The sequence below is a fragment of the Aspergillus viridinutans genome (assembly GCF_018404265.1).
Source record: "Aspergillus viridinutans IFM 47045 DNA, scaffold_3, whole genome shotgun sequence".
NCBI lineage: Eukaryota > Fungi > Ascomycota > Eurotiomycetes > Eurotiales > Aspergillaceae > Aspergillus > Aspergillus viridinutans.
The window spans coordinates 1,355,712-1,381,975 of NW_025091219.1; the positions used below are offsets into that span (position 1 = coordinate 1,355,712).

A 26,264-nucleotide genomic window follows, 5' to 3' on the forward strand; every position below is an offset into this window, starting at 1 on the left:
ATGCGCCTGCCAATCAGCAGTCTACAAGCAATACCACAATGAGATTGAGGTGAACTTTGTCCGCATGGACGGTTGACCTGTCCACCTTCCTTTGAGGGCATTAGGTTGTTTTGACCGCCGATCCTAGTTGATCGGATATGAGAGATATATTCCCTTTCAGACCGACAGATTCACGCACTTGGGCGAAACATATGTTGGCTGGATTTGGAAGGCGTCCACGTGATGACATGTACGAGGAATTATAGGTGGCTTACGCCTCATATGAAGTGCAATATTTGGAGGTACTTTGTAAAACCTCGCGATCGAAAGACGCGTATTCAATATTCAGGCCGAAAAATACGCGCCCGAACGGAAGGACGAGTCACAACTGTTTGCATTGAACCAACAGAGGAGCTTCTGGCTCGCCTACTACAGAACAGCGCATGCTTTTGTGGAAATCCAAGAGACTTTGGGAAGCAAACTTGAATCTGAAACCGATCGAACCACGACTTGATCAAATGCAAGACCGGAAGATCTCGGTCATACCTGACCCCGCAAAGAGATGATGGGGTGCATGAGACTAGGAGCACAGCTCACCGGAGCAGGTTACACTAATCCATTGCACCGGGGGGAAATATCTGGTAAGGCGAGGTGGTGGGCCAGAGACTGAAAGCCAGTGAGCTGTGAGTATTAGGAAAAAGAACTGTGTGTCTCCGTAAGATAGATAGATGAGCTTTCTCATACGGTCATACCTAAGCGTTCCACAAGTGGAGAATCATAACATGACTATTGACTTTGATTATACGTGCTCTGTGCGAACTTGAGTTTGTTTAATGCTCTCATACAGTCGCACACTCACACCCGTTTTCATAAAGCTCAGCCTCATAGACTACAGACCAAGACCACAATTATCGCGATTTGAAAAAACCTCTTCAATACTAAAGTCACCAAACTCTGGCCCTTCAAAGTCGTATCCCTGCACTAGCCATAGAATCTCGTCGAAGTGAATAGAAGCAGATGAAAAAAGCTGATGATCCGAATGTCACTGTACTTATGTGATTGGCCCTCAACCAAGGAGCCAAATAATGTACGAGGTTCAAAAGATGAAACTACTCAGTAATGGGATTGGGTCTTTGACCCATTGTGGTATTAAACTCAGCCTAACTTGGACAGACAGACTCAATGACTCCACAGGCAGAGTCCAGTCTGTAGTTGTTCTGCATCAGACTATCCGCTCCGATCGGCCCCATTCTCGGTTGACTTTCCCTGAACGAGAACAGCAACACGAGGTCAGGTGGTTCTTGTAGGCGTCCGTGGGTCCGTTGGACAGGGCACTTTTTTCTTTCCCTGTCAGTAGGTGACACCAACTATCTAGTCGCAAGAAAGTATGGAGGAGCGAGACATAACACAGTTTTAACAAAGTTAATGGCACTGCGCCTCTAGGCGTCAGCTTACGACGTTGCTCAGCATGGCGATGATGTCAGATCAGAGTGCATCTGATGAAACCAGCCTTGGTAAGCTTTGAAGTAAACCTGACGAGGATACTGATTGCAATAGGAAACGAGACTGCTGGGGATGATGAAGTCTAATCGACCTCCAAGTTGGACAATCAGCTCTTGCGGTAATTAAAAGCCAAGTTCCATTGTCACATAAAGTAACCTCCATGGTTCACAACGGGATGACCCTCCCGTCTGGATCCACTAGGTACCTTGCACTGCGGTGGAGACTGTATCATGATATTCAAGGCATCAAAAGACATGAAACTCAAACACTCAGGGTAAGGGAAATGCACCAAATGAAGAATGCTGAGATTGTATGGGGCATGATGAAATTTGATGTCTGGGCCAGCAGAGTCTAGACTCTAGAATGGGTGACGACTGATGACCGATGAAGGCCAGCCATTTATGTACATACAGGAATTAGTTGAGCATGCATAAGACAACAAAGAAGATCAGGGATTACTTTAGTCTCCGCTCTCTGAGGTGGGGCCTGTTTCACCACCACATTCTTGACTGCTGGTGCTGATTCGTGTCTTCAAGGTCATCTGTTGCCCTCAGCATGGACGATGGGGTTGCCTGAGGTCAACGCCTCTCGGCAGTTGTACGTAACCGGGCGGTTTTGACTTTGGACTTGCGAGTCATTTCTCAACTAGTGAAGTGTATTGTGTAGCACAGTTTCCAATAAGATTGCGTGCTATGATAAATCTCCGGCTTGCCTGAACGAGGTATCCCGCTCACCTGACGCACGCCAACTCCCTAGTTCACACAAGTTGGGGGCATACTGGCAGTCTGTCACTGACTCGGTGCATCAAGAGAGCAGGGACATGGAACAGCTTGATACATATGGAGCACTTGATACGGTATTGATTCTCTGTACCCTGTACATCCTACTCCTACTAGTCCATTTCCTCGAGCCGGTGTTCCGATCATCATGATCACCAAGCTTAAATCCCTTACAAGGCCAGACCATCATAGGGGAAAAGAAAACACTTGATTTATGGGAATATCTACCCCTGGAAGAAGTAACAATGAGAAATCAAAACAGCATTTTCAGCCTCTCAACTTTCCTCGGGCGTCTTCCAGTTCGTCCCTAGACAGAGAGTTTTGAGGTGGATCAACAGGCCATCAGCCGGTTTGACTCCCAACTTCGCAAGCCATAAATCGACAGGAGGCCCAAGCACTCGGAAACAATACCACCCAATTCTTCAGATGAGGCCTTTCTTTCAAGAATAGAAGGGAGGAAAAGTCGATATGAGGTCGAGTGATTGCTGGAGATGAGTATGTAAGGTACTCGGTTTCATGTTTGCCCACAAGGACGTAGTGACAAGGAAATACGGTCATTTTGTCAGAGCGTATGTTCTGAATCAGTTGACAGTGCAGGGACGGGATTCCGAATAATACTGGGATAAATTCATAGCTAGAGCAAGGAACGTCGCGGAAGAACTTGTTAGTTGTTACAGAGTCATCAGTGGGGATTGGATCTGTCACCCAGTCAATGAGTCAAGAACAAGAACTGGCTGGCAATGGAGGGGAAAAGGGCGCCATAGTAAATCGTACCGATGATTTTCCTGTCCTCGGAAGTCTGTGCGAGTCGATCTTGCCCACTTTTCCCCAGATTGTCTGTATGACGAGGGAAAGGATGCAGGAGCAAACACTGCATGCCTGGTTGGATTCCAGAGCTTCTCTTCTGTGGATTGGTACCACACCTTGACCGCCATCACATCCAGAAGGAACCAAATAAGCACCAGTTAACAGAAATGGATCTGGTCAGAGGAGACCAGAGTCGAGGCTGCATGATTTGGCCAGAGGCTGGAGTCTGAGGCAGAGTCAACGTAGTAGCGTGGGGGGAGCAGCGCCCCAGCTGAGCCTGAGCCGTGTCGGTCCTATTCTTGCTGGCATGCATGTAATTCTTAACTGTTACTGCTATTATTATTTATTTATCCAAGAAGAAGGAGATCGACGACGGTTGAAATCTAGCAAGCAGCGAGTATCGATTTCTGATGACCAGGGCCATTGTAGACTTCACAGAGAGTCGATTATGGTTTGAATTGCTTTCTCCTCATTATTCAGGATCACAGAAGGCAGGCTATTCTGTATTGAAGCTACGTTGTAGACTTATCAACGCCAACAACAATATTATTCAGGATTCTCATCTTCATTCAATCTAGGGTAGTCTTCTCATGGTGGATGCAGGGATGAATCTGGGGAAACAAGGCCAAGTTGCCAATCGAGATGCATCATATTCTTCTCGCAGCCAAAGACAGCGTCGAGGATCATCCGCCGTCGTCACCCGTACATTTGGGATTTGGGACCGATCAAACAAACCTGTGAGCGTGGTTTTCTCCCTTACTAATAAATATTAAGCAACCTTTGCTTTTTTCTTTTATTTTTAATTTTAAAATTGCCCATCCTCCTCTAAGGTCTCCCTAACTTTTCCGGAGTGCGTCTGATCCTCGCGATGGCTTTTTTTGGGCTCCCAGGTTGCCTGGTTGCTTTTTCGACGGAGTACCCCGTACCCATATTCCCCAATTCTCCAGTGAACCAATCAATTGCGTACATCCAACATGCTTGGCCGCCTGTTTCCTCTCTTCTACAACACCCCCGCATGTTAGAGTTTAAGCAGGCAAGCTGGAGAGGTAGAGCAGGTCAACGAGAAGGAATGTAGATCGTCTGTCATCTGGACAGTAGGGGACTCAGTCTTGTACATAGCACACCAAGATCAGTTGACTGTTGAGAGTTGGTTGTTCCGGTGGTCAGAGTTCAGACGACTTTGATCAGTTTAGGTTGGCTCGATTTAAATGGACAGGTCTGGGTAGGTAGTATTTGCCTAGTCTGAGCGGCCCCTCTTTACTGGGTTTCTGTACGTGCATACGAAGTACATTTGACAGAGACCACATAGATTGAACATAGAGTGATCCACGTCAGGACTGAGGAGTAGTACAACTACTAACGGAACTTGTTGAGGATTGTCATTCTTGATGGTAGCTTTTAGGCATAGTTTCTGGCCGGTTACTTTCCTAGTACTGGAGTTTGTTTTAAATGCCTGTAGCTACAGTAGTGGTCAGTAGGACCAGTCCACGAATTAACTCTTCACAGTCTGCTTCATTCCACGTTAATTATTAGAAGAATAATGCTTGAGGATTATCTGCCTCTAAGTGGTGAGGTAGTAATATAATATACCTCGCAATCCACCCCATTTCCCCCAGTCTCTCCCTTTCCTCGAGTCTTCTTTCTCTCTCTCTCTTGCTGGCCTCTTGACCTGCCGCTAATCGCAAAGTTGTTGACTTGCTGCTACTAAAGTAGTTCCTTCTCCACCTCTCATCCACTTTAGTCCACAGACAGGTGCACCCACTTTGATTGACTCCTATCACCATATATCTACTACAACTACTGTCATCCAGTACGCCTACTACTAACTACGACTCCAACTAGAACATTCAAAATGACTAACAATGACCACAGCCAACTGTACGGAGTAGCTCGACTCCTCAAAACGCTTCGACTTGCTGAGAGGCCACCCCCTGCACCCATCGCTGCCTCTCACCAGCCTAATTAAATCGCAGCCAAGTCGGCAGACTCCCCACTCACCAAGAAGTCCATCATTAAAAATCGAATAAACTTCTTTAACCTACATATTATTGAAGTTTTGAACACATCCCACTGGCCCCATCTTGCAACTAGGTTTTTCGATCCGAGATTTCAAGGTTTCTACTACCTACATACATACCGCAAAAACCCCCTCCAAAATCGCCGGTCGCAAAAACAGACTCGTGCTGTGTTAGATTACCCTCTTCTTCTTCTTTTTCCTATTCTCTCTCTTCGCTTCACTCACATCTCATCATCCAATATCCGTTGGTCTCTTTCTGTGACACAGTCCCTGGGGGGTAGCTGCGCCCTCGAACTGCAAGTCATCATCCACTCCGGCGAAGGAAGCCAAACAGATTTTAGTACCACCACCACCAACCTCGTCCAAGTTATATGCGGCCCACATTCTTTCAATGTTGTCCATGCAAAAGACGCCCACCTTCATCCTGCCTCCAACTGCGAATCTCAACAGTCACAACCCTCATGGCATCCAACCCAACCCAACCGTGGACCATCTCAACTCCACCCGCGCACTGAGTTTGTCGGAAATCCCCGCCTTTCCCGATGGCCCATCCATGGACGATGCTCTCTCCCACCATGAAAGCATCAGCACCGACGGCACCTCCAACGATTCTCCCGAATCTTGGGACGGGGAAAGCCACTCCGATAGCTCTCCCTCGGTCGACTATGAGATCAAAATACACGACGCTTCGTACCCGTTCGTCGACTCGACGTTAGCCCCGCTCCCTTCCTCCTCGTCCTCCGCGACGGCCGCCGCCATCATGACAGCCGGGTCAAAACATTTCCAGATCGACTACGTCGCTTCTAATAATTTGAATATGTCCATGGCCGAGGACGTGACCCCCAAGGTCGAGGAGATCGACGGTGCGGAGGACTTGCGGAGCATCAAGCCCCTCGAGGCGGAGACCGCGATGGCCAGTGCGAGCAATCATCCCAGTACTACCACATCCACGGCCGCTCCCGTCAACGTACCACGGAAACGTGGTCGCCCACGCAAACATCCGCTGCCAGTACCCGGGGGCCAGATCAAGATCACCAAGGGAAGGTCCAAGACGGGCTGTATTACTTGTCGACGACGGAAGAAGAAGTGCGACGAGACAAAGCCATCGTAAATACCCAACCATTCACCCAGAGTGTTCGCATGCGCCGCAACGGTCAACTAATTTGGTCTTCCAGGTGTTTGAACTGCCAGAAGAATGCGGTCGTGTGCGAAGGGTACCCTCCCAAGGAGATTTGGAAGAGCGGTAAACAGAAAATGGAGGACGGTAAGGCCCTGAGTCTCCTTGTGGCGCGGCTGATGGACATCTTGCTGACTCCTTAACTTTGAGATGCAGCGGCACGTACCAAAGCGCTCGCAGCTGTACCGCGCTCCCTACCTTTGCTCATCGACGGCGTGGAAACCGAAATCGACCGACGATTCCTTGACCATTTCGTCTACGGCTTCAGTCGTGTGCTGACATTAATCAACGATGACACCAATCCGTTCAAAGAGATCCTCCTTCCCATGGCCGCTCAACATCGAGGGCTGATGCACTCGCTCATGTGTCTGTCCGGCTCACATCTGTCGGCGTTCGATCCAGAGCCCACGCTGAAGGAGCGCAAATTCTACCATTTCCATCATGCTATCCAAGACCTCAAAGACAGCATCATGTCGTCAAGTATCAAATCGTCTGGAGCTTCCCAGGAGCCGGAGCTTCTGGTAGAGGATCCAATAATCGCATCAACCATCGCTCTTAGTCTCAATACGATCTGCGAAGGGGAGACCAAGGGCGAGTACAGGCCGCATATGGATGCTGCGAGGTATCTGCTGGTGACCCAGCAACCACGAAACGAGAAATTCCGGCAGTTCATCGTCGAGTTCTTCCAGTACCACGACGTATCTAACTCGATCACCTCTCTGGACCGTCGCCCCGCCCTTCGGAGTGATGATCTAAGGCTTCCCGACTTTGTGCCTCAGCAGGCCGGAATGTTTGTCGGCGTGTTCGACGGCTTGTTCAACTATATTTCCGACGTCACAAGGCTGCGCGATCGCATTCGGCAGCGATCAAACGAAGGATACGAGCCTGCGGTTGACTACCAGATTTTGAGCGATGCCGTCTCGATAGACTCGGCCATCCGGACATGGGAAACATCCCATCCCCCCGACACACCAAACTGGTTCCTGGCACAGCTGTACCGTCAGTCGACATGGGTCTATCTGTACCGCACTATCCGCCCGTCCAAGCCAAGTGATAAGATTGCTCAGGTGGTCGACGATGGTCTTGGCTACTTGGATCAACTGCCGCAAGATTCGGGCGCCTTTAGCATTGTACTGATGCCCTTGTTCCTCCTTGGCTGCTCGGCATTCCTTCCTCGTCAGCGAGAACGGATTAAGAGAGGCTTTGAGTCCCTCAAGGCTTACTCCAACCTGCGTAATATCGAGCCCGCCTTCAAGGTGGTTCGACGGGTATGGGAGGTCATGGACACCAAAACCGAAGACAGCTGGGACTGGGAGAAGATCATCAACGACATGAACATGGACTTCCTCATCACCTAGCCTTTGTTGTCCCGTCCGTCCTTGTTTCAGTCGATATTCCTCCTTGCATTCTCGTGAAGTTGTGATGATATATGTATGTTAGTCATGATTTTCTTTCTTTCTTCTTTGCTCTCTTCTGATTTGGAAGCATCTACCATGGTCAGGATGATGCGAGCACATATGGCGTTCTGTGATTCTGTGATCAAACATCTGCATCGGGGGTTTTCTGGGGTTCAACGGTAGGGTGTGGTCTGACTGAGCGGGCGATGTGAGGACGCGCAGCAAGCACTAAATCAGTGTTTGCAGAGGTATTTGAGCAATAGCGTTCATTGAGGCATGGCAACATCCATATTGGGAACCAAAAAAGGAGTCGGGGGAGGTCCACAAATGCTGTTGTGCTTTCTTTCTGTTGATTATATCCTGCCTGTATCTGTATGCATTAAGTGTATGTCCTTGATGAGTTATATTTCTCTGTTGATGTGATATCCAATTGATACCAAGTATATTCATTCATGATATACCTCCTATCTAATGTCTTGTTAATCAGTTGCTTGATTATACAAACAACCGATTTAATGCCGCAACTTATATACCTGCGATTACAGTTCCTTTTATGCAAGAAATTACTCGATTAGTCTTGGTGCATCGGACTGAAGTGGACAAATTCCTAAACAGTTACTGGCATGTAGCTGGGGCATCTTCGGAGTACCGGCGGTTTATCTTCAGGATTGCGAGCCAAAGACTCAACAAATATTTTCTCAGTGGCTATCTAGTCATCTATTGCCTATTGAAATGTTGACATGCAACCAAGGCATAGCATACGGTGATATGTATAAATAGTTGTCATGTGACATGAAGTTTGTTTTGGTCGCTGTCATCTCTCAGACATCGCTAACACATCATCAACTCTCACTGTGAATATCGCACAACATCCATCATTGCATCAGATATCTAGAATTGACACATCCAATGTCAGATTATCAGATATCGACAAGACAAGAATGACCAACTTCAGTTGGAGTGGGTCGGACCCTGAACTGCAGGATAATGGAACCCATAACCGAATGGCTCTTCTTATCTTACTGAAAGATAGCGTCTATTCGAGACCGACTAGTAGATCGTCACATGCTAGGTATGGTCCCGATTATCGATTTGAGAACTGGCCTGTTCTTCACAAGTCTGTTCCTCACAAGTCACGACAATAATAAATTAACACACTGGTCGAATCTACCAGAGACCTGCTCTAAGCGAAGGACTAAGACCACGGGACGACTCCAGCCGAGCCGCCAGCAGCCAATGGCAAAATTTCCGGCGGTTTTGGGGGCCAGGCGTTTCCCAGCTCCAGCTAAATTAAATGAGCCTTTTAGAGGCACTCCAAGGACCACGAAGCGTAAACCCGACAAGATGTCTTACCCCGTGTTCTTGGCCGTTGAGCCAAATTCTTATCGTTTGTGCTCGGACGAGGAGATCTTGCTTGCTTGCTTGTTTGCCTGTGATTGTTCATGATACAACGGAATCTGTCTTGCTCGCAGTAAGCCTGTTTCAGGCACTGAGCCGTGCCCAGCATGGGAAAAGATGATCTGATCACGGAGCTGAAAGTCCCCGAAGACCTCGTCTTTGCTGAGGGATTACAAGACCAAACCGCGACGTTCAACCTGTCCCTGCGCACCGTTGATCCGGTCGATGTTTGTGTTGAGAATCTCTCGCTCCAAGTTGACACGACACGCCCAATATGGGAGACGCCGCCGTCACAGATATGGCATCGGCTCTGCGGAAAGAAGGTGGACACCCAGACACATAAAACTGTCCTCGACAGCGTCGACGCATTCATGCCTAGTGGGAGTCTTACGGCGATTATCGGTAGCAGCGGGTCTGGAAAGACATCGCTGCTCAACATTATGGCTGGTCGGATGAGCTTGACCAAGGCTAAAGTCTCCGGGGCGACCACCTTCAACGGAGTTGCGGGCATTGAGGGGATTCGCAGCGCATATGTCATGCAGGAGGATGTGCTAATTCCCACACTGACGGTTCGTGAGACTCTGCGTTATGCGGCGGATCTGCGATTACCGCCGCCAGCGACGCAGGAGGAGCGCCACCGGGTTGTAGAGCAGGTGATATTGGAATTGGGGCTGAAGGAGTGTGCCGACACGCGGATTGGGACAAACACACACAAGGGTTGCAGTGGAGGGGAGAAAAGGCGGACGAGCATCGGCGTGCAGATGCTGGCGAACCCGTCGGTGGGTATCCTTCAGATCACTGAGCCAAAAAAGGAGACAGAAAGTACAAAAATTCTAATCTATGGATAGGTGTTGGTCTGTGACGAGGTGACGTCAGGATTGGATGCAACGAGCGCATTCCAGATCATCCGGACGCTGAAAAGACTCGCGGAGGACGGTCGAACGGTCATCGTTTCGATTCATGCTCCCCGCTCTGAGATCTGGAGTCTCTTTGACAATGTGATTCTTTTGGCACGGGGGTCGGTGCTCTACAGTGGACCGCTTCAAAACTCTCTGTCCCATTTCGAGGCGTGCGGTCATATTCTGCCGCCGTTTGTGAATCCAGCCGAATTCTTGATCGACCTTGCGGCCATCGATAACCGGACGGAGTCGCTCGAGGCCGCATCGATGGCCCGAGTGGAGCTTCTCAAGGCTGCGTGGAAGTCTCGAAGCTCTGAGCGAAAACGGATCGAACAGCCTCGGCATGAAAGGAAGACGTCAATGCCATCCGGTGCAATTACACCCATAAACAAGGCAGCTTCCTTCCGTCAACAATTCCGTGTTCTGACCTCTCGGACCTTCACGACAACCATCCGAGACCCGCTCGGCATGGCGGGGAGCCTTCTGGAGGCCGTGGGGATGGCTGTCATCAATGGCTGGATCTTTTTACAGCTTGATGAAAGTCAAGCTGGTATTCGATCGCGACAAGGCAGTCTGTATACCGCAAGCAGCCTCAACGGATATCTGACCCTTCTTTATGAGACGTATCGTCTGACAATCGACATACGTCTATTCGATCGCGAAAGGAACGAAGGCGTCGTGGGTGTCCCGGCCTTCTTGCTGAGCAGACGTGCAGCGCGCCTTCCTCTAGAAGACCTGCCTGTGCCTGTTATCTTCGCAATTATATACTACTTCATGGTCGGATACCGTCTCAGCGTGGGCCAGTTCTTCATCTTCTTGCTTCTGACCATCCTCACTCACTACATTGCTGTCACTTTTGCGGCCGTCTCCATTGGCGTCGCTCGCACCTTCCCCGGTGCGAGTCTTGTGGGCAACCTTTCATTCACACTACAGTCTTTCGCGTGCGGGTACTTTGTACAGTCGAACCAGATCCCTGTGTACGTGCGGTGGCTAAAATGGGTGGCATATACATTCTACATCTTCGGTGCCCTGTGCGCCAACGAATTCATCGGTCCTAACGGGCCCCCAGAAGGTCAGTTCTACGGTTGTCCATATTCGACAGACCCATCGGATCCCGCGTGTACGCAATACACGGGCCGGTACATTATGGAGAACCTGGGGTTCCCGTCAAACTGGATCTGGCGGCCTATTGTGATCCTCTTGGCCTTTGTGATTGGTCACTATCTGCTCGCTGGCTTGCTGCTCCAGTACAATCGTTTCGCCGTTGACATTGCGCAAGCGCGGAAGACCGATGTAGATTTATCTGCCGGTAAAGAGAAGTTTGCCGAACGGCGCGCCGAGGAAGCTCGTCCTGTCACTATTTCGCTGGACAAGTATGCTTTGGAGATCCAGAAACGCCAGGTCTTTCGCCGGGAATCGCGGACGCTACCCATCCTCAAACCCATCACAGCTGAATTCCAGCCGGGGAAATTGAACGTCATCATGGGCCCGTCCGGTAGTGGGAAGACCTCGCTGCTCAACTCTATTGCACGAAGGTTAGGTGGTTTTTTGGGGACGCAATATCGACTGCAGGGAAACATGCTCTACAACGGTGCTGTGCCTTCGGAGAGCGTGATCCGGTCGGTAACATCGTTTGTCACACAGGATGACGACGCGTTGATACCGTCGCTGACGGTGCGCGAGAGTCTCCGTTTCGCAGCTGGCCTGAGGCTACCCCAGTGGATGTCGCGCGAGGAGAAGAACCAGCGAGCGGAGGAGATTCTCCTCAAGATGGGATTGAAAGAATGCGCGGACAATCTAATAGGTAGCGAGTTCATCAAGGGCATCAGCGGCGGAGAAAAGAGACGAGTCACCATCGCCATTCAGATTCTAACAGACCCGAAGATCGCTCTACTGGATGAACCTACTAGCGGGCTAGATGCGTTTACAGCCACGTCGATTATTGAAGTCCTCGAAGCGCTGGCAGCCGAGGGCCGCACCCTGATCATGACCATCCACCAGTCACGGTCGGACCTGTTCCAGCACTTCTCGAGTGTCTTGTTACTGGCCCGAGGAGGATACCCCGTGTATGCGGATGAGGGCGAGAAGATGCTCCCGTACTTTCGGTCCTTGGGATACGAGTGTCCCAAGACCACGAATCCTGCTGACTTTGTTCTGGACCTGATCACGGTCGACCTACAGCAGGAAGATAGAGAAGCGCTGACCCGCGAGCGCGTACAAAAGTTGATCACTAGCTGGGATGGTCAACGACAGGACGAGGGCCGCCGTCCGTCGCAGATTGCGACTCCGGCGGAGCTTGGAAGCTTGAAGAGACGGATGCTTCCCTTTCGGATCACGTACCCATTGGTGCTGCACCGTGCCGCGATCAATTTCTGGCGCCAGCCGCCTTTGGTGATGGCCCGGTCAATGCAGGTGGTAGGGATTGCGATCATCATGGCTCTGTTCTTTGCCCCTTTGAAGAATGACTATGCTGCCGTGCAATCGCGGATGGGGTTTATGCAGGAGTTTGCCGCGCTGTATTTTGTCGGTGAGTGTTTCGTCCGTTCGAGTCCTACGCGTTAGGTTCATGATGCTAATGAGCTAGGGATGCTGCAAAATATCGCCATCTACCCGAACGAACGGGATGTCTTCTACCGGGAAGAAGCGGACGACTGCTACTCTGCCGAGACTTTCATTCTACAGTACACAACGCTAGAAGTACCCTTTGAGGCGATCTCCTCGGTCATCTTCGGGGTGCTCGCGGCCTACGCGGATAACCTAGAACGCAGCCCCAAGATGTTCCTCATCAGCGCATTCAACTGCTTCTGCATCATCAGCTGCGGCGAGTCGGTCGGAATCATGTTCTGCACTCTCTTCTCGCACGTCGGATTCGCCGTCAACGTCACGTCGATTCTGCTGTCTATTTCCACCATCCTGGGTGGTGTGATGAGCCTGAACGTCAACGACGTCCTGCAGGCGATCAACCACCTGTCACCGATCAAGTACTCGATCGCCAACCTGGCGCCGTACGCGATGCGCGACCAGCATTTCACATGCACCGCTTCGCAGCTCCTGGCGAACGGGACCTGCCCGATCCAGACTGGGCAGCAAGTGCTGCAGCTGTACAATCTAGACAAGAACGCGCCGATGAACGTGATGGCGCTTGGCGTCTGCACGATCGTTTACCGATTGGTGGCGTATGCGATGCTCAAGGTGTTGCGTGAGGGATTTTGGCGTCGCCTGCGGTAGACTGACATCATCTGGGCTTGTATCTATCCTTGCTCTTGTACGGAGTACCTTATCTCAGGTCGTTATTGGTAGTAGCGACTCACCAATGAGAAACATGGCCAACAAAAGAAACTCCCGGGACGACTTCTACATTCAGAAGCGTAGAACGATACCTAAAAGAGTATCCTCTGTCCGCAGCGAAGTCTAGACCACAGAAAAAGTCGCGACCAGGACGGGGATTTCAAGGAACGGTGTGGACCTCGCTGCACCAGTCAGACTGTGCCGCGTTGTACGTCTGCTTATTAACATGCCCAGGATACGGAGGATCAACCTGATTCCCTCGACTGAGCAGGAAAAATATAAGGCATCAAGGCAACAATACCCCATATCAACCAATCAGATCAGATGTCTGCATAAGGTTAGCCGGCAATATGCTTATTTAAGCACTGACTTTGACTGACGCTGATCATTGGATAGAACTGATCCACATAGAGAACATTTTTGCGCACTCCCCACTGGTCCATATTCCAGCAGAGCCAATGGGATTGGAGCGCTGGGGGCTGTCCCACTGTGGCGCTGGTGTACGTACCCTACTCCAGTATTGCTTGCAGGCTGCAGTACAACATCCATGCTATGACATGGTCTGGCCCACTGCCCTGTCTTGCTTGCGTGTTTGGATCTTGGCTGGAAGCCTGGTGGGATGCCAACTTTCAGGTGGCCGTGACCATAGTCGTTGTGATGAGACCAGCGCAGATACCCTAGAAGAATTGAGAACTTTACCAGGAAGCAAGTTTAGAACTTTACCATGAAGCGAGTTTAGAACTTTACCAGAGGAAGCGAGGTTTGTTTATAATCATCAATATTCACAAGTCTATAGTCTATGTATATGTTTCCCGTCCATCAAATCCATATATGACTTTTTCATATATCGTATAGCATAAACATGAATCGTAGCGCGTCACTCGACCTGTTCGACAGGGAGAGAGCAGCTAGCACTCTATATGTCAACGAGAGAATGAACTCAACCAGGAGTGAGAGAATGTCGTGTCCCAGTGTTTTGATAGAAAAGAAAAAGAACAAAGCTCCACATGTTCAGAGCCTCAATTGCATCAAGCAAGAGTGAGAAAGTGACCAGTGGCCGGGTATAATGTATTGTTGATCGGTCGGCTCGCCGACGTCTTTTGTGGTCATTTCATCTAGTTTCCAATGTTCAGGACGAAAGAGGTGTCGATAGGGCAGCCGTGGGTGGCATGGTCGTCCTTGGGCTGCAGGTAGGCCTCGGCGCAAGCAGAGTCGCCGGCCTTGCAGTTGACGGAGGGGCAGTCGCCGCTGGTCTGGGAAGGCTCAACAGTGAAGCCGTACTTGGTGAACTCAGAGCCGGTGCCCATATCGATGCAGGACATGTCCCAGAAGATCGTGTCGCCGCCGGACTGGGTGTACTCGAACTGGAGGACATCGGACTGGTCGGGCTTGGTGGACAGCTTGATGGAGACGCCGCCGCCGTTGCTGTTGGTGCGCCATTGCTCGGAGTAGGAGCCGCCGCCCGCAGAGAGGGTATGCATGTCGCTGACGCTATCAGCGACCGACCACGCGTAGACGGTTTGGCTCAGGTTGTTGACGATCTTGACGCCGCCTCCAGAGGCAGAGGAGTTGCCGCTGCGCTGGATGACATGGGGCAGGGCAGTGGAGAGGGTAGCAAAGGCAGCAGCGATGAAGGCCTTGGTGAACATCATTTTGACTGAGGATGTAAAGAGACTGAAGAGATTGTTCTATTGAAAGAAGACAGAATTGGTCTGTTCCACAGACAAGTGATAGTGGTAGTCAAAAAAGATTGACAAGAGAATGAAGCAGTCGAATTGACTGAAAAGAAAGTAATGTCACTAGGACAAAGAGAAAGACAGTTGACTTGATGATCAAGAGAGTGTTGATTGATGATGAAGGAAGCGAGACTACCTGTCGCGACAGGGGGTTTATATAGCTTCAGATGGGATACCGGAGGCAAGTCAAATTGCCCGTTTTGGGGTTAGTCAGGGCCGGAGGCCAGATGGCAAACCCCAACTATGGAATCGGTAGGTACCACGAGCACACGAGAGGTGAACCAGAAATTCGATCCAACGTGGCTCTAGGCACCTGGACCAGGGATCAACCATTCTTGGATCCATCCATCGGACGTTCGCGTTCTCGAAGCCTGAAAGAAGAAGAGGATGAAAGAACCCCACTGCATCCATGGCCAGTACGTAGCCCCAGCGCCAAAGAATTCTGGGGATAATTGGCTCAAGTTTTGCAAGTACCTGACCTCGTTAGACTTGGTTCAATGTCCGAATACTATTATCATAAATTCAGGGCAGACTTTTGGGGTCCCTGCCGATCTGTTGCATCCAGCCAATCAGCCATCCACAGCGACAGTCATTTTCTGCACAACTAAGCGAGAATATGCAAGTTTAATACCGCAAAGATCACTTCATTTTGACCTCATTCAATGTACGACACCGTACGATGAGCTGGAAATCTCTCAGTCGACCTTGATTATGCAGTTGATTTTACTATCACGCATTAATAATAATACAAAGTAGCTCTGCCTGTTTTCCTGTCTACCCGCATAATAACGCAGTGGCACATGGATTGCCATATCTAGCTCCGCTGACCCCATTCCCAAACTGTGTTGAACCCCGAGAAGAGGAAGTAAAAAAAAGAAAAAGTACCAGACGTTGTGATCTATGGTTCGGCATCTTAGTTCCCTTTTTGGGGAACGCAAAAAATCTCTGGTCTTTGAGGGTATTCCCATGGTTTGCTGAAGTCTATTTGATCCTTTGGCAACGATTTGTGGTTGCGTGGCGTTTTGAAAAACCTTATGTAGACATACTTTTCCTATGAGTGAAAGCGTGGCAACATGCCTAACAGCCAGACAAAGTGCGTGCATATTACTCTCGGTCCACTGTTTGGTTCCGATGCAGGCAAATCTTCAACCTTGGCACCTCAGGCAGACTCTTTCGGTCCTTTGTCAACGCTGATTTTGAACTCTACCAGTAAACTCTTAGTCTTGGCGCGGAAGACCATCCTTCTTTCTCATTCTATTTCCCATTTTGCTGACATTTCGGAACCAAATCACAGAGTATTCTGAAAGAAAAACTCTTATGCTTACAAAATGGCCAGAGCTTTGGTCAGGATTGTCCGTCTTCCAGCCACTGACGTGCGATGCCAACTCCACTGCCCCAGTTGTAGTCACAACCGCCAATTATCTCCGTCTCAGAGAGTAGAGGAAGGATCCAGGGCTCCAGTTCCTGAAAACTGAAGAGTGGAAGACTCGAAAAGGGTCCTTGTTCTCTGCCCCTCCGACCCCTCTAGCCCCTCTTTCACCAAGCCAGCGCAGATCCCCCGTTCTAGAATTCGACTCCATCACTCTAGGCTTGGTTCCAGGCGTTCAGGGCCAAGGCTCATAACTCTAAATGTCTACGCCCTTGTGTCTAAGCAAAGGTCACTCGTTCAGTGGTACGGTGAAAGATGGTACATTGGCCTTGAGCTATACAAGTAGGAACAAAAATTTGGTATACTCGCAAGAACAGAAAAGAAAATGGATAAAGACAAAGGGAGATCCTTGCCTCAGATGGATATTGAATACTGGCCCCTCCCAGCCAACATAGCTTACGGTAGAGTCACACAGTCAGTCACAGTCACACTCACACTACGTAGTGCCAATCACCAATATGGAGCCCGTAGTCCGGCCAGACTGGACAGCGTTCCCTCCCCCGCTGTATCCTCGCGCTTCCGATGTCCCGCCAGTTCCAAGTTGATTTGTCGGTGGATGTGCACCAGCCAGTCCACATAGCTCTGCGCCTCGTTGTTGCGATCCTCCAGCAACAGTCGCGCAAATTCGTACTCGGCCCCGTCCAATCCCTGCCGTGCCAGCTGGATAGCCACCGCCTTCGATCCTCGGATAGTCGACAAGTACTGTAGCAGATTGCGCACTTGCGCATTCAGGTGTGTCTCCAGCACGGGTAACGACGACATCTGCGGGTTAAGCTCTTGCAGAGACGTTTGCCCGGCTCCAAACAGATCCTCAAGCAGATTGGGGGAAACTTGTGAATGAAGCCATAGTAAAATCATCTGTCCGTTATCTACCAGGTACGCTCCGCCTTCCTCGATCTTGGCGTAGCTGGCGCGAAGCGCGGGTGGTACCTGTAATTGTCCCTGTTCATTCGGGAACCCATCCTCCGGTTGCATGTTGTGGATGGGGATGATCCGGGGATACAGGTACAGTGACAGCTCCGTGCATCCTATCGATCGTAGCATCCGGATTTCATGAATCCGCCGGTCGGTCGATTCCTGGCCACCTATTTGGCCTGTTAGCGGCGAATTCATAGTTGCAGACCGTAGTATAGCTCACCCTTGAACGCCCTGGATTTGATCATGCTTAGCATGTACATGGAAAACTCCTTGAGATTCTCTGGTAACACGAGCTGTCCCGGAGGATGTGACCCTGAAAAGATCTTGCGGTATCCGCTAAAAATATCCACCGTCTTCTCGGTGATGCTGGCCCGGATGTCTTTGAGTGGTTTGTCGAGCGTTTTGGCCGCCGCTGCAGGACATTAGTATGCGCTTGTCTCGGAACCTTTGGTCTGTGTGTTGGATACCCACCTTCCTTGGCCATAATGCTGACAACTGCGTCCTGGTCAACAAACTTCATCGTCTCCAAACCACCTTCGTTGACAGCCGCCACCGTGTTGATGCACCGCACCCGACGCTGCCCGTTGGCGGAAGTGTACAACAGCGCAGCCTGGAAGTGAGCATCCAGCTTGGGATCCAGTTTGCCATCGTAACTGAAGAGAACACCAATTGCCTTGTCTGCGTCAATGGCTCCAATCTCGAGGTCGGCTCCAAACGTATGCTGCACAAAGTTTCCGTGATACGCCGACACCTGAAGACCATTCGAGCAACGGACCTTCATCAGTGCCTGGAAGCCGGTGTCACGGCTGACCGAGTGCGCCAGCTCCTTCGAGAGTTTCAGGATGTCGCGCGGAGCATGGAAGTTGGGGTAAAAGAATGTCTCGCCGCCGGTGACCTCGGGGACATGTCCTGATAGGGCTGTCAGCGGAACGACCTCATTACCAGGCAAAAGAGACTTACCGATCGTGGCAACGTCCATATAAGTCCCATTAGGTGCTGCGATGAACATGTCCACACCAATACCAGCTCCCGCCAGTTTACTGGCTGTCCCTCTCCATGCTGCATTCTCTGTGGTAAACAATTTCCGTTCTGCATCTGTTCCATGGACCTTGGGATCTTCCCGCCGCACCAAAGCCCCAGGGCCCCAAGTGGGCAAGGTGGCCACGGCACAGATGATTTTCCCTCCTGTGGCTTGTAGAGCGGAGAGAGCCGCATTCAATGTTGGAAGCAGTGCAGGCTCAGGCTTCTTACTGTGAGCGAAAATCTTCGGAATCTGCTGCAGCAGACCAGTAATTACGTCCCTAATAAAAGGTAGGTCAGTCACCTGAACGAAATCCTGCAGATTTAGGGTTCGCACTTTGATTCGTAAGGATCCACGAAGAGCCCCTCGCTCAACGGCACAAATGGTTCTTCAAGGTCCGTCATCACCATCATCTGCGCTCCCTCAAGTTGTGCCTGCGTCGGTCAGCATCTGCAGCAATCAACAGTGACCACGGGAACATACACTCAGATTGTAGAATTGTACTTCTCTGTCGAACGTGACAATACCAATCTTTGAGCCTTCAGGAATCCGTCGCGACGATGCTTCGTCCTCCGGATTTTCAGACCCTTCTGTGCCGTACAGAGCCTCCATGATACCCTTGCAAATACCCTTAAGGAATCCTCGGCTGATTGATTCGTGACTGACATCGATCAGGAACAACCACCGTAGACCAACAGGCACCTTGTTCCAGTAATCCTTGGGCACCAAGAACTCGACTGTGCCCATCATCAGTTCCGGACGTTGCATGCGGTCCACACGCGCTCCTGACGGATCGAGAGGGGCAAAGTACTCTGGAGGGACGTCGTTGGGAAACGTGCACATATTGCAGACCAACTTGTTCCCTCCGGACCTGAATGTCATGAATGGGTTGATGTATGTCCTGCATCTTCGGCATCGTGGAGGCCCAGCGTCCCCAAAATCCAAAACGGGAATCGGCTGCTCACCCGGATCCAGTCGGGCCAGCGGCTGCAGGATCATCCCGAGAGGCAACCCGGTAGAGGACAGAAAGTCGGCTGTAGATGGAATATTATTTAGCGTGAGACGAGCGTACTTCGGGGACGAATTGCCTTGGTCGTGGGCAACGAAGGGAATGGCAGCCGGGGGAGGAAGATGCCGTTCCATAGTCGGATAAACGTGGTTGAAATAGTACTGCGCAGGCAGGTCGCGAGACCGAGGGATGCTGGGGATCTGTTCGGGGTCAATCTTGCCCTGAGTTGCGACCGAGCCAGCGCCAGCACTCGCTCCGGCTCCGACCCCAAAACCGGCGGGCTGAGCTACAGCAGCACCTGGCGAGATAGGACGCGGAGGTTCGGTAAGTCCGGTGTTCAGGAATTGCGATGTTGGCTGTACACCTCCCTGAGGCATTCCAGCAAACGGGTGTTGCGCCGGGGCAGTGGCAGACGCTCCGCCAATATCATGGTGTGCATGTCGATGCTTCTTCTTGTGCGTCCGAGCCCCTCCTTCCCCTGAAATCCCCAATCCACCCATTTGATGTGTCAACCCTGCCAGACCCGATTCTGTGGGAGCTGCCATCCCGGGCTGCGGGCCTGTATTGTAGCCGAACGGAGGAGGGGAGGCCAGATGCGGGGGTTGCTGCGGTTGTTGCTGTAAAGGAGACAACGAGCCGTAAGGGGGCCATTGATTCGGAGCTGCTGCACCGTAGGGAGCTCCTGGTTGAGGAGGAACAGCTCCAGGGCCATAGCCGGTAGGAGGATGAGACGGAGGGGGAACTTGGTGGGCCATCCGATTGGGATCGGAGGGGTCTTCAGGAGGCGCAGGTCCCTGGCCGACAGAGTAATACATTGATGGGTCTGCCATGCTGCCTCATAACGCGGATACCGTGGGACTGGGAGGAGAAAAGGGACGATGGCTGATCAATGCATCAATCCGTCGAGCACGAGCAGTAATTTCAGACGCGCAGAAAGCGTCTTCTATGAAGTTGAGATCGCCGAGGGTCTTGTTCGACATCATCAACAACTGACCACCTAACAATTAACCGGATTTACGTCGCTCCGAAACAGCTACCCAAATAGGCGGTTTGTATACATTCGGAAGGATTCCAGCCAATACCACGCAAGTACGACGGATGATGTCGTCCTTTTTCTTTCAGGCCATTTAATGAAAAGCAATGGCCTCAATCCACGATGATGACGAACTTCTCCTGGCCCGTATCGGGTATAAGCAGGTACTTACCGTCTCGGGGAATGTCCTCAATCGGTGCTAAGTACGAATCTCTCTAGGAACTGAAACGGGAATTCTCAAAATGGTCCACAGTCAGCTATGCCATCTCCATCTTGGGAATTCTGGGCTCAGTTCCAGCGACTTTTGGAGCTCCTCTGGCTGCAGGAGGACCAGCTACTGCGGTCTGGTGTTGGTTTCTGGGCTCATGCATGGCCATGTGCATCGGCAGCTCGGTTGCGGAGCTGGTCTCTGCTTATCCTACCGCAGGAGGAATGTACTTCGTTACAAAGCATGTTGTTCCTGAGGATCAGGTGCCAATCTTTTCCTGGGTTCAGGGCTGGTGCAATCTCTTGGGACAGACTGCGGGCGTTTCCAGCGTGGCTTACACGGTCAGCCAGATGCTGCTTGCATGCGCCAGTATGAACTCTGAGTACTCTTACTCACCGTACAGATCACTGCTCCTAGTGTCGAGGTGGCTTCAGGCTAATGCGGAGGTAGGACTGCAATGCAAATCGTCGCCCTGTCCATTGTGATTCTCTGTGTGCTGGGTGTAATATGCTCTCTGACCACCAAAACTCTGCATCGGATCGTCTTCTGGTTCGCCCCGATCAATAGTATGTGACTCCTCTTTATGGTTAATGGTCAGTTCATGGAGCCTAACTAGGCAGTCTCCGCAACGGTCTGTATCTGCTTGATGCTCTTATACCTCACACCGGACAAGCAGTCCGCTCGTTGGGTGTTTACTCACTTTACGGATGGCTCTGGATGGGGCTCGAAACTCTTTTCCTTTCTGCTTGGTTTCATATCGGTAGCGTGGACAATGACCGATTACGACGGAACAACCCAGTACGTCCCCGGGTTGACGTTCTATACTCACTCATGCTCATAAGAACTTAGCATGTCAGAGGAAACTCACGACGCAGCCTCGCTCGGGCCGCTAGCAATCCAATCTGCGGTCCTGGTATCAGGCATAATGGGATGGATCCTGACTATCTCAATGTGCTTCTGCTTGACCGATCTCGACAGCATCCTTCGAACCCCCACAGGCCTTCCAGCGGCCCAAATCTTCCTAAACGCTGGCGGAAAGACCGGTGGCACAATCATGTGGGGTTTTGCCATCCTAGTCCAGTTCTTCACCGGCTGCTCGGCCATGCTGGCAGATACGCGGATGGCATACGCCTTCGCCCGTGACGAGGCCCTACCTTTCTCCTCGTAACGCACCCGATTCTTTCCCCCTTTCTTCGCCCAAAAGCATAGCACTAACAAAGACAATCGTCAGCTTCCTGTCCAAAATCAACAAATACACCCACACCCCCGTCAACGCCGTCTGGTTCGTCGTTCTCTTCAGCATTGGCCTCAACTGCATCGCCATCGGATCAACGCAAACGGCCACTGCGATCTTCAGCATCACAGCCCCAGCACTGGATCTCTCATATGTCTCCGTCATCCTTGCCCATAGACTCTACAAGGACAAGGTTAAGTTCGTCGAGGGGCCATTCACGCTTGGTCGATGGGGCGCAGCCATTAACTGGATTTCCATCGTCTGGGTCTTGTTCATAAGCACGGTGCTCTTCTTCCCGCCTACTGTGCCGGTCACGGCGTCGAATATGTAAGTCTTGTCCCTGGCAGCGCAAGTACTCATGCCGCGATGGGCTGACTGGTCAACAGGAATTATGCGATCTGCGTGGGTAGCTTTATCGCTGCGTTTGCGCTCTTTTGGTGGTGGGCGTATGCGCGGGGGTATGTTCCCCTATCTACGTCTCAAGGTACTAGTTCCGCATTGACGCCTCTATCATTTTTAGGAAATATGCTGGTCCGCGGACGAACGACTATATTCAAGAGGTTCCCACGGAGGATTTGGAGGGGGATTATGGAACATTGCGTTAGTTTTTAACGAGGTCGTGTGTCGATCTATCTACACGTTTGGTCTGATATGGGTTTGATTGGATATCTGTCTTGAGTCGTCTCTGAGCCAGGTTATTATGTTTTAGACGTTCCATTAGATGGTTTGAGATTATAGATAGCTGCAGGTATCCTACGTCGATGCCGCCATTTCACAACGCCGAGCCTGTTACAAGCTACGTACAAATACATCCTGAGACATGCCTTATATATCCTGGCATCTCCGTGATCAACTTCCCGCAACAACTGCCAGACCCTCGTAGATCTTCCTCTTCACTGCCAGGAAGCTTCCCGCACCGCGTCCCATGGCCTGGTTCATGGCCGCCGACTGCGCAGATGCCTCGATCTCAATCCTGCCAGTACCCGATTTGCGAACAGCGACCATTCCATCGATGAGGAGCGTTCCTTCACCACGGAACTCCGCCTTGTGTCCAGCGCTCTGCATGACTTTGCGCAGATCCGCCAGTCGGAAATCACCCACATGCAGAGGTCGAGCCATGGACCGGGTACCAGCCGCCATGTTCGCCGGTAAAACTTCAAGCACAGGGAAAACGTCGGATTTGTCCGCAGCTGGCTTGGTTCCGCCGACGGTGGATGTCGCTACAGAACTGGCCTCGTCCTGCAACACCTTTTGTTTCTTGCTTGCCGACTCCTGGGTTCCCTCCTCGGGAGGGCTGAGTTCTGGCCCTCTCAGTTGGGCGGTTAGTGTTACTACGCCCAAACTGCGAACGTGCTGCCATTTCAGGCGCCGGACGAGATTGGTGCTCAGCTTGACCATCCAAGCGTTGGTATCAACACTGGCATCGACAATCTCACCGTTCACTGGCGTGAAAATGAGGGCCGAGTCTGGAGATGAGACATCGACGCCAGCTTTGGCGGCGAGAAGCTTCTTGCACTCTGTCGCCAAGGCGGTGGTTTCCTCCTTCATCCCTCCAACCAAGATTAGTTTCCGCGGCTGGATGAGTGGAATCAGCATCTCCAAACTGCGCTTATCGTGGAGTCCAGTGAAGTCCACAAAGGCAAGACGTGCGTTGATGGTGATCGAGGCCTTCTTGAACACGGCTTTCGCGGGCCCTTCAAACGATTGCTCATCGGCTTCATCCTCTGACGAGATCGCCGCATCAGCACCGTCTGCATCCTCGGTCATGCTGAGATCGTCCGCGACACCCGCCTCCCTCTTATGAGCGTCGCCGGCGATCTGTTGCCGTTTGGCTCCGCTATGGGAGGCTCGACGTCCGTGCGGGCCCGCCTCGTCCCACCGTCGTTTTTGGCCCAATTTGGTTTGGGCTTCGGACCGACGCTGCTGCATGTCTGCCTCTTCCCGCTCCTCGGCTCGTAAATACTCCTCGGGCCGAATGAATTCTCCATACTCATCTCCGCGCTTTCTTGGAGCTACATATGGGAACATTCGTTCGCGGCCCTTCTTCCCACGGACATCGTAGTCGTAGACGTTCTTCCGCCGAAGAAGAATGTTCACCCCCAGATCTTCGTCGCTAAGACCCAGCTTGTTGCGGTTGGCATGAGCCAATGAGGTGGAAAAGTTCAAGACCCGTCCCTGCTGCTCCGTATCCGAATCTTCCGACGTAGAGCTCGATCGGTCGTCAAGTACATCCGTCGGGTTCTCAAGATTTTCTTGACCTCTTGTCTGCGATGCATCCTGCAGTTGTCTCTTGGTGGCGAGATATTGCTGATAGATCAACTGCTCCCCGGGGTCAAGGGGTGTTCGCCGTACATCTGTCCAGGAAAGTTCCCGTCCGCCGCTATGGACCTGCTCAAGGAGATCACCGTCTGAGGCTTTCTCCAAGGCAACGCCATCCTTTCTCTCTTCATACCATTGCCAGATCATGCTTCCAAGGGTCTCCCTGTGATGCTCTTTCTTACTATCTGATGGCCGTTCTTTGCGAAGGTTTTCGGTCAGTAGGAGCAGGTTGTTCGGTCCTTCGGCTATCAAGCGTAGGGACTCCTTTGCAAATCCCCAATCCAGAGATGTATCGGACGCAATAATCACCTTTGGTTTTTGATCCGTCAAAATCTTCTCCAACCTTTTCCTGCGTTCAACTGTCCTGAGATGTTTGAAGGTGAAAGGACCTAGTCCCTTAGATCCCCCTTTGCCCTGGCCTTGGCCACCGGACCGCTGGCCATCAGCATTCGACTGTGTTTGGCCCGTTACAGCGTCCACACCTTCCGCTGCTTCGAATTCACGCACAATGTTCTCATCCATCCATTCAAGCATACTCCTCGCCAGCCGCATTGTAGTGTGCGCTTTCCTTCCAGCCATATATAACCCAGCGTTCTTCAAGGCAATATCACTTTCATTATTCCCGCCAGCCACATCACGCCACGCGTGCTCCAGCGCATATGCAAGCTCCAAGACTCGAGCACTAGTGTCAGTTGGGATCAGGACAGTACCGCCCTTAGCGAGACTGCTCCGGATCATATCCAGAAGCAAGTCATCGCGTTTCTTTCGCCCACCAGGAAGAGCAAACTTGTCTCCTCCCCGGGTGCTGCAGACCAACGCCGTCGGCTTGCGCAGTTGTTCAATGACCTCTGCTCCACTGGCACCTGAGCCTCCGAACCATGCAGCGCCGGCCACAACGCTTTCTCGGGCCTGGTTCCAATCTACCGCGTAGACAATGGATTCCATACCATGCTGAATATGCCATATAGTTCCACCCACTGTATGTCCAGCATTGTACGCAGTGAGAGTCAGCCCGTTAAGCGGCGGCGAGAAAGGAGACGAGAGCGGCTGGTGCGGTTGGGAATACTTTAACGGATGAATGAGAGAAAAGTATCTGGCAATCTCCTCGGCGGTGGGAGGCTGAAGGAGAATTCGGCCAGCGCTGCTAGCTGCCGCGTTCCCTTCGCCATCTGTGACAGACGCCGCGGCGGATGCGGCTGAGGTTGATGCGCCGGGTTCCGAGATTGAAGCTTTTGGTAGGAAGGTCGCTGCAAGGGGCGAGGAGGCATACAGATCTTGAAGAAGTGTTCGACCGAAAGCGATGATAGGACTCGTAGCGTAAACAGGTATCTGGGTAAAAAGAGGGAATGTCTTGCAGCAGTGAACGAAAGCACCAATGTGCGCCGGAGTCGCGTGCGTTAGAAGTATAAGTGACAAGGTAGGAATATGCCTGGTCGAAATTTGTGAGTATGCGATGAGGAGCTTAGCTTAGCAAGCTGCTTACTTCTCTAATTCTAGTAGGTCCAGCGTATCAAAGGTATCGTCCCAACCGACGTCCACGAGGATTTTGATGCCACCGTCAAGTTCCAAGATAGATTGTGAGGCCCTGGAGGAGGACTGCGCACCCAGCAGGGGAGTGAAGGTGAACATATTGGCGGTCCTTCCAGGGCTACCCCGGAAATATCTGGTGCAGTAGAGGTGGTTTTAGGAGCCGACGATGGGAACACTCTCAATTCAGTGATCGGCCATAGAGGGGGTTGTGAGTATAGAATATCAAGTCATATCATTTTATCATAGCCGGAGGAACAACGGTTAGCACAGCAATGAGAGCTGTTTAGGTGCGATTGATAATGAAGACAATAATATGCGATACGTCCCCGACGGTCATTTCACTACCCATGTTTGCCTCGTTTGCATTGCGACCCTTCCTGTGAAATATGGTGCCTTAGGCATCCTATGGTCGCAGTGTTACCAACCACATCACGACTTTATTTACATTCTATCTACCTGCATCGCTCTCGCTTGCATCATGCTTCCTCAATAGCTCACAATATAACTTTCCAGTTCTACATTCGATCACTTGGATCTGCACATCTTGCTATCTTCAGCAGAGGATACTTACAATTACTCTAAG

At 51.3% G+C, this 26,264-nt stretch overlaps 6 protein-coding genes across 6 annotated transcripts; 3 read left to right on the forward strand and 3 right to left on the reverse strand.

The window, feature by feature from the left end:
* Positions 1–5,476: 5,476 nt before the first annotated feature.
* Positions 5,477–7,620, forward strand: Aspvir_005442 (Zn(II)2Cys6 transcription factor; the record flags this gene model as incomplete). Its single annotated transcript, XM_043268657.1, has 3 exons — positions 5,477–6,192; positions 6,261–6,349; positions 6,419–7,620. 3 exons carry the CDS (start codon positions 5,477–5,479, stop codon positions 7,618–7,620), a joined length of 2,007 nt encoding a protein of 668 aa, XP_043124592.1.
* Positions 7,621–9,164: 1,544 nt separating this feature from the next.
* Aspvir_005443 (putative ABC efflux transporter) lies at positions 9,165–13,184 on the forward strand (the record flags this gene model as incomplete). Its single annotated transcript, XM_043268658.1, has 3 exons — positions 9,165–9,836; positions 9,906–12,483; positions 12,541–13,184. The coding sequence occupies 3 exons, from the start codon at positions 9,165–9,167 to the stop codon at positions 13,182–13,184; spliced, it is 3,894 nt and encodes a 1,297-aa protein (XP_043124593.1).
* A 1,175-nt stretch (positions 13,185–14,359) lies between these two features.
* Aspvir_005444 (putative extracellular thaumatin domain protein) lies at positions 14,360–14,896 on the reverse strand (the record flags this gene model as incomplete). The annotated part of the gene is made up of 1 exon (XM_043268659.1): positions 14,360–14,896. One exon carries the CDS (start codon positions 14,894–14,896, stop codon positions 14,360–14,362), a length of 537 nt encoding a protein of 178 aa, XP_043124594.1.
* A 1,963-nt stretch (positions 14,897–16,859) lies between these two features.
* On the reverse strand, positions 16,860–20,187 carry Aspvir_005445 (Sec23/Sec24 family protein; the record flags this gene model as incomplete). The annotated part of the gene is made up of 6 exons (XM_043268660.1): positions 16,860–17,494; positions 17,548–17,739; positions 17,799–18,236; positions 18,288–18,628; positions 18,685–18,782; positions 18,832–20,187. 6 exons carry the CDS (start codon positions 20,185–20,187, stop codon positions 16,860–16,862), a joined length of 3,060 nt encoding a protein of 1,019 aa, XP_043124595.1.
* Positions 20,188–20,497: 310 nt separating this feature from the next.
* On the forward strand, positions 20,498–22,437 carry Aspvir_005446 (amino acid permease; the record flags this gene model as incomplete). Its single annotated transcript, XM_043268661.1, has 8 exons — positions 20,498–20,554; positions 20,610–20,995; positions 21,049–21,164; positions 21,219–21,396; positions 21,448–21,762; positions 21,830–22,159; positions 22,219–22,290; positions 22,353–22,437. The coding sequence occupies 8 exons, from the start codon at positions 20,498–20,500 to the stop codon at positions 22,435–22,437; spliced, it is 1,539 nt and encodes a 512-aa protein (XP_043124596.1).
* Positions 22,438–22,681: 244 nt separating this feature from the next.
* On the reverse strand, positions 22,682–25,780 carry Aspvir_005447 (cleavage polyadenylation factor subunit CFT2; the record flags this gene model as incomplete). The annotated part of the gene is made up of 2 exons (XM_043268662.1): positions 22,682–25,580; positions 25,635–25,780. 2 exons carry the CDS (start codon positions 25,778–25,780, stop codon positions 22,682–22,684), a joined length of 3,045 nt encoding a protein of 1,014 aa, XP_043124597.1.
* Between the last annotated feature and the right edge of the window lie 484 nt (positions 25,781–26,264).